The sequence below is a fragment of the Podarcis vaucheri genome (assembly GCF_965113315.1).
Source record: "Podarcis vaucheri genome assembly, chromosome: 6".
NCBI classification, from domain to species: domain Eukaryota; kingdom Metazoa; phylum Chordata; class Lepidosauria; order Squamata; family Lacertidae; genus Podarcis; species Podarcis vaucheri.
This window is the reverse complement of record NC_138764.1, coordinates 84,425,497-84,444,071: the sequence shown is the minus strand read 5'-3', so window position 1 is coordinate 84,444,071 and position 18,575 is coordinate 84,425,497. Positions and strand designations below refer to the sequence as shown.

Below are 18,575 nucleotides of genomic sequence, written 5' to 3'. Positions count from 1 at the left end.
AAGTGGAGTGTGTCCGTGCGCGTGCGTGTGCGGGTGGCGGGGAGCGTCGCTTCCCTCTCTGCCTCCCAAAACTGGGCCTGGAAGCCGTTGGCCTGTTGCCATGGCTACCGAGCGGCATCCTCCCAACCCACTCCCCTCCGCGGCCCTGGCAGTCCAATAGGGGAAGCGGGAGACGCCGCGGGGAGTTGGGCGGGGGGAGAGAAAGAGAGAAGACAGAGGGAGGGGGGAGGGAAGGAGGAAGGCGTGTCCGTGGCGGAAAGGGCGTGGCCCCGGCGCCGGAAGTGCCTGCAGGAGCCGCAGGGTGTGTATCTCTGTGGTGAAGAGAGCGGAGCGGGCTGCCGCGCGCCGAGAGAGACGCCTCATTCCTCCCGGGGGACGACGACTCTTTTTGGAGGCCTGTGAGCCGCCTTCTCCTCCGCCTTAGCCGTCAGGTGAGCGGGTTTCCCCGCCGGAATCCCCTCCCCCACCCGGACCCGAGTCGCGCGTGCAGCTGCCCTTCCCCGCCCCCACGCGCAGTGGAGGGGGGGGAGAGGGCAGAGCCGAGGTCTCCCCCGCCCCTCCCTCCGTCCCCCTTCCTTCCTTCTCTTCCCCGGCTGCTTTCGGAAGCGAGGATGGGGCTGCCTCCGGCTCGGCTCTTCCGGAGAGAGGCCTGAGGAAGGCCGCGGAACCGCCACAGCCGCCGCCGCCTTTCGGTCCTGAGGCGACACCCCACCTACGCGGCGGGCTGAGGGCACGGGCAGCAGCCCCTCCTTGGCGGCGGGGCTCTCGCCTCTCCCCCCCCCCTCGCCCCCTTTCCCGCTCCAGGGTCTCCGCCCGGTGGCGTCACCTCGCCTGCCAGCGGCCCCGCCCTGGCTGAGTCACCACCTTCTGCCCGGGGCTGGGCGGGCTCACCTGTCCGGAACGAGCCAGAGGTGGGGCTGGTCGCTCTTTTTTAGCTGCGCTTCTGGGCCCCCACCACCCGGCTCCCGCAGGGTTCAGGTCGCCCTTGCGGCCAGGGGAGTGGGCGGGGTGCCCCTCCCCCTTTTTTAAAGAAACACACACACACTTGCACAATCCAGCCCTTGGGGCTTTGCCCACCTGAAAAGACGGTATTTTTAGTGCCAAAGCAGCTTTAAGTAAGCTCACCTGGAAGCAAACCTCATGGGCTTCCACCGCTTATGACTACAGGCTTGGTCCCTTTTCTATGTGAATGTTCGTCCACCCCTTCCAACTACACATGATTTCTCCTTGCTAATATAGTCTTGATTTCTTCCTTTCATTCCTTGTATTTTATTTTTAAAAGGCGTGACATCAATAGCATTTGCGTTTTCAGAATACCTGTTCAACTGGTGAGGTGCCAAATGACCGGCTGGCTAACACTAGTAGTTTGATGGCGCTTTTAGGGAACAGTAGTTCCTACTGGTTAGCTATACCGAAACTTCAGTGGCAGCTCTGTTGGGGAAATAGTAACTGACCATTGTTCGGGTGCAGCATCTTTACCCTGCCACTTAATGAAGAAAGCTTTTAAGAGTGGCTTACAAAAATCCCTGTTACTCCCTTTTTGGCTGCTGCCAAACTTACCTGATGCACCAAATTTGAATCTGAGCTCTAAAACCCTTTATGTCAAAAATTAGTTATGTTTGTAATTTAGATAATATGTGTGTGACCAACATAAAAATCTTATTCAAAAAAAATTGTGTATCATACTTTGAATATAATGAATGTGTGGGTGGGTCTTGCACATACAGTGGTACCTCTGGTTGTGAGCAGGATCCGTTCCGAAGGTCTGGCCGGATCGCGAGGTTTTTGCAACCCAAGGAGAAGCGGTAGACTGCTTCTGCACATACGCATGCAGCGGTAGACCACTTTTGCACATGCGGGCGCTGCAAAACACTTCCGGGGTTCCCGCTTTCACATCCTGAAGTTTACGTTACGCGAGGGTAACGTATCCCAAGGTGCTACTATAATTCTTTATATCACTTTAATTGCATTCTAGTCTGAACTTAACTGCCTAGAGCGACATCACTAATCCATTAAAAACAAAAACAAAAACCCTGCTACATGCTAGCTTTCGCCAGCCCATCAATTCCATAGTAGAGATCCTTGACTGCAGTTGCTTACATGCAGCTTGGTCTCTGTGTGAACAGGGTTATTAATCCAAGACTTACTTTTAAGAAGATGTAGAGAACACAACAGAATCTGAGAACATGGAAGAAAGGCAGGATATAAATGTACTTGAATCTATTGACTCCTAGAACTAGACACACATATATCAGCAGCTCTTTCCAACTCAATCCATGATGATGGAGCGTGAGGAAGAGGAGTCACCATCACAAATCCAATAGGGAACCACCCTTAGAGGGTGTTCAATTCTCTCTCCTCAGTGTCTTGACTAGTGAGAGGAAGTAGGCTTTGAACTTCTTCAGAATTCAATTCCTCTCTTGAACTTCACACACCTTTCCAGGATTTCTGTGTGCCCCTACTCCCTGCACAAGGAGCCTAGAATTTGAGAATAACTTATTTAACGTAAATGGAAAGCCAATGTTATCTAGGGTGCCTCTGCTGTGAGAGTCCCTTGGAGTTACTAGGGTGAATATAGTAAAGATTATAAAGTCCATTGCAAAATAGACATTCTTCACAATTAATAGTATGAGAGCTGGATCATAAAGAAGGCTGATCGCTGAAGAATTGATGCTTTTGAATTCTGGTGCTGGAGGAGACTCTTGAGCGTCCCATGGACTGCAAGAAGATCAAACCTCTCCATTCTGAAGGAAATGAGCCCTGAGTGCTCACTGGAAGGACAGATCCTGAAGCTGAGGCTCCAATACTTTGGCCACCTCATGAGAAGAGAAGACTCCCTGGAAAAGACCCTGATGTTGGGAAGGATGGAGGGCACAAGGAGAAGGGGACGACAGAGGACAAGATGGTTGGATAGTGTTCTCGAAGCTACCAGCATGAGTTTGACCAAACTGTGGGAGGCAGTGGAAGACAGGAGTGCCTGGCGTGCTCTGGTCCATGGGGTCATGAAGAGCTGGAAACGACTAAACAACAACAACAAGCACGTTCTAAAATTAGTTAAGGCAGCTCATGTTTAAAAACATGCTAAACGACAAATAAAATGATTGATGCTTAAAACAATATAAAGGATGCAATATTTAATTAAAAGTACGCTGGTATAAAACAGTGTTCCGTGCCTGCTAAAGAACAGGCATTGATTGACCCAGGTGTGCCTCTCTGGAAAGGCACTTTCACAATCTAGGTGTCACTAGTGAAAAGGCTCTCTCTTGTGCACATACATCACACATCAGTACAGCAAGGTGACACAGGAGGCCACCAAAGTTAAACAGATTTCTCAGAAATTTGAATTGGAGCAGGTGATTCTGTAGATACCATAGTCCTAGGCCACTTCAGGTCTTTAAAGATTGCATTGATATAAGCATACTGACATTTTTGAGTATGCTTGATAAAGCCTATTTCAGCTTACTGTTGTGAGTGACCTTGCTGTAGCTGCTTGTGGTAAAGATGAATTAATATCAGCATGGTTGGGAGCTCTTTAAAAAAATGAACGGGAAATGAAATATTGGGAAGTTAAAAATTACATAGTAAAATCTCCCAATATGAAGATTATTACAATATATATATATTTATTATTATTAAAAGATGACATTTCATTTATGGTCTTAGGGTAGTAATCCAACTAAGTCATACTCAGAGTAGTAGATCCATTGAAATAAATGTATTTAAATTACTCATGCCTAACTTAAGACCATTGATTTCATTGGGTGGTAACTTTCAGCTTTAATGGAAATGTATACAAATAATGGTCACAATGACCTGAACATTCTTTTCATTAAGATGGTTTTGCATGCATGGAAAGAAGGTGATCAATTGTTCCTATTGTCCAGTACAACATAGTCCTACAGTCCATATTGGCAAATGTCATTGAATAATCGGTATAATAATGGCCAGTGTTCTTCACCAGGCTGTAGTCAACATAAAAGACCACACATCAGCTGTATGCAAGAAACCTTTTGCAAATAGATAAGCTGCGTTTTTTCTATGATATTGGAAGGGGCTTCAGGGACATAGTGTTCTGTACCCTCTGGAAAGTAACCACCAGCTGTGCTGCCTGCTGGGAGAGCATTCACATAATCCACAATATCTGTCAATACTGTAGTTGCTGTTGCGTCAGCATGTCTGTGACTGAATTATAAAGGAAGTTCCCCCCACCCAAACTGCCTTCAGAAAGCTACTGGTTTCCTGAATTTCAAGATGAAAGTTTTAGAACTGGAGTGTTGCTGTGGAAGCTTTCTCTCTCTTTTTCCTTCTTTGGTTGTAGCAGATAACAATTTTCTCAAAACAAATCTATTCCAATGTTAGTTTAACACCCATTTTGGTCATCTGCAGCTCTTGTTTAAAGTGTAAATATGATGGAGAGAGATTGCCACCCTTATTATTTAAGATGGATTGAAGATGGCTTTTTTAAGACAAGAGAATTTGAAGCATCCCCCCCCCTCCTTTGGTGGTGTGGAAAGCTAGTAATGACAACTTCATTTTATGAATGTCTCTTAAGTGGTTTAATTAGAGCTGGTTAAAAATTAACCAAAATATCTCTGTCATTTTTCTACATTAAAAACAATACCCAGGTCATTTGAAACACTTCATGCTAGTGTGTTTCCATTTTACTATATTAAGCTAGTCAGATACTTCTCTTCCAATTTCCCTTTTCTATAGTATTTAACTGTCATTATTTTGCATCTGTTATGATGTCTTGTGTAGCTCATAGAAATTAGAAGCAACAGACTACAAGCAGCCATGAGTGGTGTCTTTATAATTGCAGTTCCAAACTGACTTACCTCAAAGATCCTTCAGTACCAATTGAGTAACCTTGGAACAGCTTCTGTTGTTACTTGCACTTTCCAGTAGTTTTCACTGATTTTTCTCAAATGGAAACATCTGAGAATCAGAAGTCTCCTTCAAAGTGCTAAAATCATACATGCATTCTGTGTTCGCCCATACATATTCAGTACCCAGGATTGTCTGGAGAATCATGCCAAATTTGGTAGATTTTCGTATGAGATACTGCTTTTGTCATGGCATTGAATCTTTTGTTCAGAGATCCCTCTATTACTTCCCCTTTTCCAAGCTCCCTCATAGTGACCACAGAGCATTCATATCTTGTCTCAACAAGGTAAGCAATGAAGAAAATTCAAACTGTTCCTTTGTTCATGTAGACCCAGACAGATTGCTCACGTACTTGAGAGAACATGTCTCCTGAAAAAGGAATGAATTCAAACATAAAGAACTTTAACATGCCCTATTAAGGTAAAGGTACCCCTGCCCGAGCGGGCCAGTCTTGACAGACTCTGGGGTTTGTGCGCCCATCTCACATCTATTGGCCGGGGGCCAGCGCTGTCCGGAGACACTTCCGGGTCACGTGGCCAGCGTGACAAAGCTGCATCTGGCGAGCCAGCGCAGCACACGGAACGCCGTTTACCTTCCCGCTGGTAAGCGGTACCTATTTATCTACTTGCACCCGGGGGTGCTTTCGAACTGCTAGGTTGGCAGGCGCTGGGACCGAGCAGCGGGAGCGCACCCCGCCGCGGGGATTCGAACTGCCGACCTTTCGATCGGCAAGCCCTAGGCGCTGAGGCTTTAACCCACAGCGCCACCCGCGTCCCAACATGCCCTATTAGACAGTTCTAAATACTTTGGGCAAGCTAACTTCTTCATGCAATGGGACTTCGTCTTCCTTTGCATACCCCCAAACCTGCTCTGGAAGATCCCCCACTCCCTGGAGCTTGGAAGGTGTGTAGGTGCTGCGTGAGGTGGTGGATGAAGGTTAAGTATTGTTGCATTTCTGTTTGTGCACAGAAATGCTTGATGCAACCGTATGGTAGCAAATTTTCCATCAAGGCAAGTTAGCAAGTGTGGGTAAAAGTTTTAAAGCTTTATGTTGAATTTTTTTTAAGTTGGAATGTTTTTATAACCTTAAGAATGAAATCTGCTTGAGCCGACACATCAGAGTCCAGGTATTTATTGCACTTGAGAAGATAGTGTATAAGAGCAGTTGTCATCTTATTGTGTATTGTGTTAAACTGGTGGCTATCCACAATTGAGAGTTTGACTCTCAGGAGTCTTAAACAGGTGTAAGTTCTTTGGGCCTCAGTCACCAGCTTTGAAAATGAGTATCCAGGTATTCAGTTCCCTCCAGATAAAGAGACATGCTGTACCTGTCAGGCAAGAATGAGGGTTTTTCAATGTACCTGTCAGGCAAGAATGAGGGTTTTTCTAGTTCAAAAACTAGAAATAACGTTAATTGCTTGTAAGCAATTAACATGCAGATTTTTAAAAAATAAAATACCGGTAGCTGCAGCAGGGCTTTCTGAGTAAGGATCAGGACTGTGTGTGTTTAATCCTTCCTCACTGTTGTGATCCCACGATAAATCTATCCTCATCCAAGCTGCTATTAGCCCTAGGAGGGAAGCTCCCATTGGTGTCAATGGGAGCTTTCCTCTGGGAGCTAACAACAATGTATGCTTTGTGTTTGGGGGGAGGGGGGGTGTTGGGGCCATGTCCAAAAAGGGTCAATCCCTATTCATTTTTGTTTCAATCCTGCTCGTCAAACCCTGCAGCAACTGTTTAAATCAGTCTTTCTTAACCTTAGGTCCATGGATGTTGTTGGACTACAACTCCCCTCTTCCTTGACCACTGGTCCTGCTAGCTAGGGATCATTGGAGCTGCAGCCCATCAACATTCAGGGGCCCACAGTTGAGAAAGGCTGGTTTAAATGTTTAAAAAGGTTACATTAATTGCTTACATGAAATTGATGCTGCATGTAGTACAGTGTTAGTTCATTCAACCCATCACTCTTGTCATGCACTACCGTGATCTTTCCATTCCCCACAATTCTGTACTTTTCTCCTAGAGCATGTTACTTCTCTTTAATTCTGAAGTGCCATTACACTTGCACATATTCCCTTCAGTAAATTGATTTACCTTCTGAAGGGTTTTTCTTTGTGGGGAAGAGGTAATGCATACTCCTAAGGAAACAGTTCTTGTTTCTAATGAAAAGAAACCTAATAACAATGCTGGTGTTGCAAATTCAGCAGGGAATCCTGTAAGCGGGAAATTGCTGAGAAGGGCAGAGACTTGCAAAGTGTTAGATAATGATTTATAAGAAGTGTAGTATTGTACTTTGTAATTGTCTTGGATAAAATTCTCCAGTGGTGGTGTGTGAAATGGTATTCAACTATGACAACTTCTAAACCTTCCAAATTTGGTCCAGCACGGAGCTCCTGAGAACCAGTCGATCATCATTCCATGTCATTGCTCTGATGCTGGAAAATGACCTTGTTGCTTGCTGCAAAGGAGCAAGGAGCAAGTCTTTAGAACTGAGACACAGGTGTTCTCTGCAGGGGTTGCTTTTAGGTTGAAGGGGGAAGTGAGCCTGCTCACAGTTACTTGTATCCCATTTGAAGGGCTGCCTTGTTAGTTTATTCTCATACAAATGTAGCCATTGGTTAGCAAGGAGATTAATCTGTTCTGTTTATTGGCAGTTGGGTAAAGCTATCTGAGCTCAGTATCATTTGCCTCAAGAAGGATACATCTAATTATATTGTAGCACAATCTTCTGTAGAGATAAAAATAGAAATAGTTGTGTACTTTGCGCTATTAGATGTAATCAGAGATGGCTATCCCAGAATAATATAGTGTATATACAATCATTCCCAAAGTTGCTGTTGAACAGGTCAAATTTTACAGAGGATCAATGACAGGCAGGAGAGCAGTTCATAACAAACCACTCATAGATGCTACATCCCAGCACAGGACTCTTCTTTTTGTTACTGTGAAAGGGCCACACTCTACTACCCTATTATATTGGTGGATTTTTAAACTTACTCCTATGTCAAGTGTACTGGAGTCTTCCCTTGTCGTCACTTTGGAATAACCCATATCCTGATAGTTTACTTTCAGATTTACTGTATTTTATGCCTATCAAATCATAGTCTGCTGCAGGAAATAAACATTCATTTTTTACTCTTGCCCCCCCCTTTTAGGAACAAACATGGATAAAAGTGAGTTGGTACAGAAGGCCAAACTTGCTGAGCAGGCAGAGCGCTATGATGATATGGCTGCTGCCATGAAGGCTGTCACTGAGCAGGGACATGAGCTGTCCAATGAAGAAAGGAATCTACTCTCTGTTGCCTACAAGAACGTGGTTGGTGCCCGTCGCTCTTCGTGGCGTGTCATCTCCAGCATTGAACAGAAGACGGAAAGAAATGAGAAGAAACAGCAGATGGGAAGAGAATATCGTGAGAAGATTGAGGCTGAACTGAAGGACATCTGCAATGATGTTCTGGTAATAGTCTAGTAGGGATGGATATAGCAGCATTTGTTAAGGGGCTCCATCTGCTGGGAAGCTTGTGAGCTCAAGGCAGGAGCACAGTTTCATCGCTTAAGGATCTACTTTGGTCCAACAGCCAAAGATCCTTGCTTTGTAATTAGTTGTTTATATGCTAGGTGTAGAAAATTATTTTTATTTGATACTTGATAGACGATGCGTACACTTGTATGGACCAAACCTATAAACAACACAAAACATATATAAACCTCTCTTCTATAATCTAGCCAATGAATTAAAGAAATATGTCCTTGTATAAAGCCACCAGAGTCTCATCTCCAAAGTTTTTAAAAAAAGAACTTGGTGCTTCCTGATCTTCTAAGCGTTGCTCAACCACAACTTTCATCATTCCTGGTCATTGGCCATGCTGGGTGGGGCTATGCTAGAGGATGTAGTTCCGCAACAACTGGAAGGCTTTAGGTTAGGCCTGCATATTGAAGATGTAAACATAAAGGGGATCAGTTGAGGAACGTGTGTAACCTTGTGATTATATGTCTTTCAGGAACTGCTGGATAAGTACCTTATTGCTAATGCAACACAGCCAGAAAGCAAAGTCTTCTATTTGAAAATGAAAGGAGATTACTATAGATACCTTTCAGAAGTGGCATCTGGAGAAAGCAAGCAAAGTAGGTGGTTACCTTAACATCAGAAGCCTTTCTTAATGATTCCCTACAAGAGCTGTGTGTGGTATTATTAAACTGTTTCTTGATCTCACAATAAATTTGTCTCAGTATTCTGAGACTATCAGAAGTTCTGAATGCAAAGGAATAGGTAAAAGAACCAGTGGCTTCCTGTTGTATTCAACCATAACATGGTTGACTACTGTGGAAGGGCCAGGTTGAAAGGATTGCTGCTGCAGAATACTAGTTTTTAGTATCTCCAACTTGACTAGAGGTTACTAAAAGGAGGTAATAGCAAATCACAAGGAATGGGTGTTCTGCATTCTTCCATTAAGACAGTAGTTCCCTTTAGGTGAAGACACATATATTGGATTTAGGAGTTGAATATGTCTACAATATACACAGAAATTAAAATTTTCTAGTGTTGTAAATATTTCATGAAAATCTTCCTACTACACATTTTGAGTAAGTAAAGCTTTTTTAAAAGCATTTCACTCATTCCAAGAAAGAAAATATTCCATAGGAGTTCCCTTCATGTATTTTCCCATCATATCAACACTGACATAGCCAGTCAATGTAATGACCCTAAGACAAACTAGCTAATTCTAAGTAAAGACAATATTTCCTGAGTTGGAGTTGCTTTCACTCTGAGTGTTGTCATTGACTATGCATAGCCAAATCTTGCCACCCAGTGTCCCTGCTGCTAGATAGAAGATGACCAGTCTTAAAGCAAACTGGCACTGAAGCAGCAGCTGATTTTAGCTGTGAACAAGTACAAAAAGGTAACATTTCAGCCGTCTTTTGGGAAACATTTCAGGCTCCTAAAAATACTGTTTTTGTGTGTAACAAAATGTTCACTACAGATCACTGTTCAGCCCTACTCTATGCAGGCACCTGTGTAAATGTTTTTGACTTGGAGTTGGCCATGTCAGGAAATATTAAAATTATCACCATCTTTTCTTGCAGCAACAGTAGCGAATTCTCAGCAAGCATATCAGGAAGCATTTGAAATCAGCAAGAAAGAGATGCAACCAACACATCCTATTCGACTTGGTCTGGCACTTAATTTCTCTGTGTTCTACTATGAGATACTAAACTCACCAGAGAAAGCCTGCAGTCTGGCAAAGACGGTAAATAGACTTAATATTGTCAAGAATGGTTATGGGGAAACAAATTTGAGATACACGTTGAGCAGTTGTGAATGCAACTAGAAACGTATGGCTTAATAAATCATGTCGGAGAGCTGTAGGAGATCTTTTATATTATTCAGAAGAAAGATGAATTATTAAGTTAAAATAACACCCTTGAAATTAGAGGTGGCACTTTTATATTCTAAGGAAGTCTGTCTTGGGTCTTAACCTGGATGAACACAAGTGTAATGTTATGCTTTTTTCGTCACTATCTGTGCTTGGAAATTGAATGGGTTAAACATTCTTAAGGCAGGAAGGATCAGAAGCAGAATAAAGCGAATTAATTATTTGAATTTGGTTTAGGCATTTGATGAAGCAATAGCTGAACTGGACACACTGAATGAAGAATCTTACAAAGATAGTACACTGATTATGCAGCTACTTAGAGATAACCTTACTGTAAGTATTCCTTCGAAAAATTGGCTACACTTTAAATGATGCAATGTTTTATAATTTTAAGTCTTGCCATCCCACAAATGGTTGATAATTGCACCCTTACAAACTATTTTGGATGTAGCACAAAGTTAGTTCCATATGAAAGAATGACTGCTGTCAGCATTGTGTGTGTGGAGCAGTCACACCTGTAATGGAAAACTTGCCAAATGCCCTTATCAGGCAGCTAACAAATTGTGTGTTACCTGCAGGCTTCATGTACTCATTGCTTAACTTCATCTAATCTCCAGTCTTTAGTTCATCATTCATTAACTCTTCCACTCAAAAAATACTGCTCTACTGAAACAAATTGCCCTACTACTCCTTTCCAGACCAATGTAATTAACTGCATGCTTTCAGCATAAACATGTTTGTATTTTCTTACAGCTATGGACATCGGAAAACCAGGGAGATGAAGGGGAAGCTGGGGAGGGCGAGAACTAATGGCTGTCACGCTTCACTATATGTTCAATGTCACTCTGTATCCTACACGTTATATCCCTTTGTGCGACAAGCAAAAAGAATAGTACATCGACTTCACAACCTCAACGTAGCAAACTGTCTGTGGGGTAAAAACAATTGGTTGGTGTTCTGTGTACATAAAATGGAGATCAATTGAGCAATGGCATTTTGAACCTTTCCTATTATGAACACTTACAATTATGATTACTGTGTTTATATTTTTTTTAACTGAACACTGTGATTATGGGTTTTGCGATTGCAGTTGACTTTACAAAACTCTAAATGATGGAAGAGTAGATATGAATCATGTAATTCATTGGAAAGATTATAATCTGGGATCAAAGTAGTCGAAGTACAATTCTGTTGTAAAGTTGTACAGAAAATTATAGAGATTATATTGTGACACTGCAACATGGAAGGGAAACAATCTATTGTGCGGCATTCCAGTTCAGTAGTTCACTTCTGTGAATTTAATAGGCACATTCATTCAGACATTTTAGTTTTTGAAATAATAACGCTGGACACGCTGCTTTTCAGCCAAATGCTCATGTCAAATGTAAACATTTTCTGAGGCCTCATTTTAAAGCAGAGAAAAATGGCAGCCTAAGTTCCAGACTCCTTAACAGTGGCAGAATACTGGGGCTTTGTCTATTTAGAAACAGCCCAGTCCTCTTTCTGTGGACATCATCAAGCCCCTTCCCACAGCAATAAGTTAACATATTTACAATATGGACTATTCCTGGTAGTGAATTTTTAGAGCACTACCATGGAATTTCAACAGGATGTTTCTGTTTTTATGGCCTTATTAGTTGCTGAGTAGGCATGCTAAATAGAACTGTTTCCCCACTTTAAAATGCTAAAATCTTAATCTCCCTCCTCACTTCAGGGAGGAGGCCTGCCCCTTTGAATAATCCGAAAGAGCTCTTCTTTGCATGGATTGTGTTCTCCCACCCAGTCCCATTCCGGCTTCAGTTTAAAGCCTGAGGTCCTTTGTGTATGCTGTTAAGTCTTTGATGATGGGAGCGGCTTAAATATGTTGGAATACAGGTCTCACTTAGATGCTGAAGGCTTGGCAATGCTGGGTCACAATCAAGATCCTGTTAAAAAGTTTTCCCATAGCTGCCTTAGGAATACAGACCATAAACATGCATATTAATTGTTAGCTTGAGATACTGAAATTCCAAAAGTTCAGTTGTTTATAAACCTGTCCAGTCAAATACCAGAATTCAATAGGAGTTGCATGAATAATGCAGAGGAAAGATTTGAATACTCACCCTTTTCAATCTTTTTAGTATCGTTCCTCTGCCTATAGCATTCCGCTTAGATCATAGAATCCATCTGTTCGTCTTTTCATCTGTCGCTGAAGAGAGAAATTCATGCACTGACTTCAAAATTCCCCTCTTACTAGCTGAACAAATTGTGCAGTTATACTTGGCGCTTGATAAATGCGGTAGTGAATGTGGAACCGAGGCTGTCTGTATATCTGGTAGCTCTTTTTGCGTTGTTTCTACTGACCAGTATTTTGCCTAAAGTTTGCTTCTGTGACGGTTGTATTGCCTAGCGCGCACACACACGTGGTTGTGAGAATAGTATAGCAAAAAGAAATACCTGGTTATTGATGTACTAGATTTGTGTATGTCTTTTAAAACAGTTCTAGTTTCACCTTACACAATCGGGAAAGTGTAAAAGAATTCAAAGACAATAAAAAGTTTTATCAGTTGTGGTCTGTGGTTTTTTTTTTTACACTTTTGTTTGTTACTGCCATGGCTGAATACTGTGGTGGTGGAATGACTGTGCTGTTTTATGTCTCGTAGCTTGCTTAACTGCTAAAGCAGCCTTTAAGGTCTGCACACACACACACACAACCAAAAAAACCCACCACCTCGTCACAACTGTATAGAGTTGGTCACTTCTGTTTCACAGGAAGAGTGAAAGAAGACACCTTGTGCAAGGCTTTACAGCATCCAAGCCAAACTGCCTATCTACTGGACATCTGCCTTCTTATAGACAGTAGTAAACGATTTTGAATATCGTAAAACATGCTGCATTATTCCTTCAGGTATTAAAACAGCATTGGGTTCTAGAAATAGTTTAGATCCTAGAAAGTGGCCCTTGATTTCTTAGCTTTCTGACATGAAGCATGAATTCATATTATTCAAAAGCCACCTTCGTTATGAAATCCTTTAGGAATAAAGTTTGTCCTATAAGTACAAGTAGCTATGACCGACGGCTGGTGCAAATAAAGCTTCATTCATTCAGCTTGTAGGTGCAAGTGATCCAAGTGTCTAAATGGCACTATGTGGGTTGTAATTGTATTTAGAATAGTTCTGCTGCAGAAGTCTAAATTGTACTTCCTATAGACTTTTGATTCTTTTCCATTATTACAATAATATATTATTCTGCCAAGTATTAGTACCACCAGCTCCGAGGTTCCTATTAGAAATACAGTGTGAGGTTCTAGTTTTCTGATGCACTTCGTAATATCTTTAAAGGGATCTTTCCGATCTCTTATGAAAAGATGCTTGAACTCCCCCTGCAGAAAAAAGTGCACAGGTTCTTTCAAATGGTAAGAAATGTAGCCAAAAGCAAGGAACCCTGTTCCTACAAAGACTAAGAAGGGCTCATCTAGGCTTCCTTTTGTTTCATGTTTCTAGGCACAGATTCAGGCTTTAAAGCTCTCTGTCCAAGCAGACTTTTTTTTTTGTCCCCACCCTTTCCCTGGGAAAACCTGTGTTTTACCGGTGAATTGGAGCAAACAGGTTTTCTGCAGATTGCTGTTCACTTTATTCAGTGGAAAAACACAGGTGTTCCTGGGCAAAATGCCAAAATCAAAGCTCAGATACGGCACATGAACCTGTGCCTGGAAAGCACAGCACAAAATGAAGTCTGGATGGGCCCTTAATGTTGAATCTACACTTACTGAAGATTTCAGAAGGGGTAGGTTACTTTTGTACTCTCCCAATGTGTTGAGTGCATGAAATTGGCACCAAACAGTAACACACTTCCTGCGCTACCATTTCAGAGTGCAGATAATGAGCTGTGTGTTTCAGTACTTCCTCATGAAGGAGACTCCATCTGTTTGGTTTAAAAGGCCACGCTGAATCCTTCGCTGTGATGTACTTGTTTTGCATGCATAAAGGGTTGTTTTTAATTGAGCATTCAAAGATGCAGCCCTCCCAACTTGCAGCCTGAAATTGCACGGCTTACAAAAAGCGTGCTTTCAATTTCTGCAGAATGTAAGCTAGCCTTCCAGATACCTTCCACAATTTGTTTGCTTGTCTCTGTATGTTGTTGGCTCATGCCCAAGTGCAGAGTACTTGTCTTAGAGCAGAAAGGGAAGAACGTGATAACTGCCTAAAACAGCTTTTCGTCTAGACAATGTGGAAAAGCAACTTGCTGCGATACCAAGCAGCTGCCAGTTTTTTCCGTTCGAGGACTTTACCCTTCATAGGAAAATGAGAGCGATGTTATGGCCAGACTTTGAAAGACTTGTTCTGGTTCCCTAGCTGCTTTTGCTGTTACAGAAAAGCCACAACTTAAACCGCCTTTGATAGCCTATGGCTATCTGAACAGCCCATGTACAGAGAGGAAAATGGAAAGGTATCTTGAGTACCTATGAAGTAGTATGACTTGATGTAGAGATGGAAATATGCTGAAAGAAGAGATGCGTGGAGACATTGCTTTAACGTGTGCTTGGTGTTTCAGCTCCAGCAACAAGATTTGTGGCGTAACAAAGTTATTGTGGCATGAGCCTTTTTCATCAGATGCAGGAGCTATGGAGATGATGGATGCAAGCAGGGACTAAAGGACTGCAATGATTGCTCAAGTTCTTTCTCACCCATCCACAGTGACATGGCGAGCCCTCTTTGCTGTTGACACTTGTTTTTGTCCCACGCAGCATCTTTTGCCATTGTGTTCAGGATTGAAATGTGCTGGGAGATAAACATTTGGGCCATTGGGGTGGGGTGAGAGGCGCATCCGTCCTGGATGAAACAGATAAACATTCCAGAAGGGTGTAAAAGATCATGGGTTGTATCTGAGTAAGTCGTAAGTACGTTTATTGAAATTAATGAGCTTAAGGGCATTGGTTTCAATGGATCCTACTCCCGAGTGTGACTTGATTAGATAAAACCCTACGTAATGTTTTAATAAATGTTAATAAAAGTTATTTAGATGGTAGATTTAAAAAATGTCAGGTTCAGAGGCTTAGTGAGAGCAGCATGGCAGGCAAATTGATAGAAATCTTTCATTGGCTCTGTGTCTAGTGGCATTCAGGCACTGAATCTGGGTAACTGAGCATGAGATTTAACACCAGCCAGTTGATGCAGATTGGACAACAGTTATGGGGAGAGAAGTTCCCCAGCAGCTTCTTAGAAGCACAGTTTCATCTGAGTAGTGGGAATGACGTGTTATCAGTAATACATTAAATTTAGAACACGCTGCATCTGTCAGAAATCATTATTTTAGTGTGGCCGCCCCTACACTTTGAAACTCCCTACCTATTGACTTCAGCCAGGTGCCTTCACTGTATTATTTTTAGTGCCTGCTTCAAAACATTTTTGTTTAGGCAAGATATGTAGAACACTGACATGTGTTTTGATCTGGTTTTTAGTTTATTGCTTTATTTTTGTAAACCGCTTTGCTGTTTGGTTTAGTTTTACAATCAAATAGTATGTAAATTTTGTGAAATAAATAAACATACAAACATTTTTTCGGTGTCTGATTTACGTCTTCACTCTTTCTAGGGAAGTCCCAAGGGTTACACTTACTTTAACTTTCCTTGCATATGTAAATTGCTTAAAGATTCTACTTACAATCGATTTGAATTTTTGTTCAAATGAAAAAGAGAGAGACTGAAATCTGTGTCTTCCCATCTTTTAATACTCGTTTTGTGCATGTCCCTAACTCCTGGAGAATGATATATTTGTTTGCTATTCTGGCAACTGAAGAACGTATTGTAAATGTTTTAAAATGTCAATGCAGCAACGTACAGAACACACAGTGCATTGTTATGCATGTTACTCAGAAGTAAGTCCCAAAGCTTTCAATGGAGCTCTTACTCCCATCCAGATGCCTTCCAGTTGTTTTGGACTACAACTCCTATCATCTGGCTGGCCAGCCACACCTCTTTCAAGAAACTCCGTTCCTTCCCTTCTGTTTTGTCTCTACCCCACCCTTCCTGCACCCCACTATTTCAGCAAGCTCAGTCTTATTTGAGTTGTCTTTGACTTGGGTGAGTGTGTTACTTTTCCTGAATCATTTTTTGCATTCCTGCACATATTGTGGTTCCTCTAAGCTTGTTGCTACCTCCCTCTTGTTCACAGATGGTGTTATTCTGGCTACATAAGAACAGGCATTTAAAAAAACAAACTCACTTTTAGTACATAGGATTCAACATAGTTTAATTGTTAGGAAGCAGGTCAAGTGACTGTTTCCAATGGGCTGTAACAAACAGTCATACTCAAGAGTAGACCTTTTGAAAAAAGCAGGATTATATTTTTTAGTTTCTTTTCATTTTTAATATTTTACTTCCTTATGCTTAGAGGACAGTTTTGCCATGAACTTTCCTTCTATTTATGCAGCTGGTTTTTATGCGGAAAGTTTATTTTGATACTTAAGAGGATGCTTTCTTTAGTTGTTAACTGTGCTTTACAGAATGTATTGATTCTCTCATATTTGTTGCTTATTAAGGATGTTTTAATCTATGGATGGAGCCAATGTCCTACTCATAGTTGGCCCATGGAAGTGAATGGGCATGGATCACTTAATTTCAGTGGGTGTACTCTTGAGTAGAACTTGATCAGCTACAACTTTCTCTTGTAACCTATGTACTACATCTAATGCTGGAGGCAATGTGCCCCCAGTCACCATTCCTGGAAATCACAGGTGGGAATGTCCCAGATCCTACCAGTCGTGTAGTATCTGGGGGGCACAGGGGTGGTTGCCCCGGGCGCAAAATTGTTAGGGGCGCAAAATTTCAATACCCTGTGCTGCCCGAATACAGCTGTGCACTTCTATTGTTGGGCTGTGTTCGCTTCTCCATGTGAACCAGGAAGTGGCCTATCCCAAAAACAGAATGACATGAATGTACATTTGTACTCTGCCCGTTTCCCTCCTGTTCTCTTTGTGTGGCGCCGGGCATTGGCAACCCATGCTATGCCACTGGATGCTGCTTTTGGTCTTCCCATAGGCACCTGTTTGGCCACAGTGAGATGGGCCTGATCCAGCAAGCTCTTCTTAGGTCCTTAAACCACACAGAGGGAGCAATTCAGCATAGGGCCAAGAAGATTGCTCTGTCAGTGTAAGCATTTCTGCTTGCCTGATTCAACCACCTGCCCTCTCCTCCCCCTGCGTGCTGTTCTGGGGTGGGAGTGGGGAGCTCTGTTGTGCTAGTGATGGTCTTTGTACAAGTTTCTACTAGTGGGGCTTGTTACAGTTGAATCCCACCCCCTCCGTTTTGTTTAAATGGTACATAAATGGTCCAAATAACTAAACAAAACTAACTTGGGTCCATTAATTTCAATGGCTGTACTCGTGAGTAGAACTAAGTAAGTACAGACTAGTATTAAAGAAAAGTCTATACAGACTAGGTTTATATTTAAAAATAAATAGATAAATCCACAGCCAACTGCTTTCCTCACCCACCCCTAGTTTTTAGAAGGGAAGTACATAGCTTTCATCCCAGAGTTGAATTCCAGTACCTCTTTCTTTGAAAACAAACCTGCAGAGGAGGCAAGGGAGTGGAGTCTGTTTTGTAGTATTTTGAAGCCATGAAGTGTCTTATAAATGAGTGGATGACAACCTTCACTGCTGGTGTTGGCATCGAAGCTCACAGGAGCACAAGACCCAGCTTCCCACCCTGAACACTTAACAAAAGAGCTGGTTTTATTGCCTTGCCCTGTACTTCTAACTCTGGAGGGACTGGCAGCATGGTGTGGGGTCTCAGGAAAAGCCACAGACGCCTGTTCTTCTCCTGTTTTTTGGCTAGCCTAACTGATGCCATTTTGCATCTGTAAAAAACTACCTGCTTTAGAATTTAGGAGGGTGAGCCACAAATATGTGAAGACCAGATAACGTTGCTAGGCGATTTTCAGGAAATCCTCCCACTGCCAGGCTACTGTCTCCTTCAAGGTCTCCAGGCAGAGTGTCCTGTTTCAGTTAGCGGGAGCAGCTGAATAAACGAGTGATTGTGGGAATCTCCTTTGTCTATGGCATTTATTGGCTTTTCAGTGACCAAGGCAGCTTGGACCCGATTAGCGGACCCCCAACAATGGCTGGAATGGTTGGAGCAGGTGTGGTGCTACAGGAAGTGGGTGGCCACACCTATGAGTGAAGGGGGCGGGGCAATGTATTTCTGAGAGCTGCTCCCACATTAGGGAGGACCAGCACTGAAGGTGAATGTTTGCTGGTGGCCTTGCGTAGCGTCACATGTGAGTGCTTTATGGGTTGGAGGGGAAAGCTGGCTGGTGGGAGGGGTTGGGAAATAAT

The 18,575-nt window shown here is 42.6% G+C and overlaps 2 protein-coding genes across 3 annotated transcripts in view; both read left to right on the top strand.

Moving 5' to 3' along the window:
* The first annotated feature begins 239 nt into the window (after window positions 1–239).
* Window positions 240–12,807, top strand: YWHAB (tyrosine 3-monooxygenase/tryptophan 5-monooxygenase activation protein beta). Its single transcript, XM_082226489.1, has 6 exons — window positions 240–431; window positions 8,040–8,341; window positions 8,886–9,009; window positions 9,970–10,133; window positions 10,497–10,592; window positions 11,013–12,807. Exons 2-6 carry the CDS (start codon window positions 8,048–8,050, stop codon window positions 11,067–11,069), a joined length of 735 nt encoding a protein of 244 aa, XP_082082615.1. The 5' UTR covers window positions 240–431; window positions 8,040–8,047; the 3' UTR covers window positions 11,070–12,807.
* Window positions 12,808–12,947: 140 nt separating this feature from the next.
* PABPC1L (poly(A) binding protein cytoplasmic 1 like) overlaps window positions 12,948–18,575 on the top strand; it is a 149,717-nt gene continuing 144,089 nt past the window's right edge. Inside the window, exon 1 of one of the 2 annotated variants that reach the window (XM_082226055.1) lies at window positions 12,948–16,320. The gene's annotated coding sequence lies outside the window, so the exon portion shown is untranslated. Of the gene's footprint in view, window positions 16,321–16,684; window positions 17,389–18,575 lie in introns of those variants that run through there. The other variant, XM_082226054.1, reaches the window with a different exon arrangement.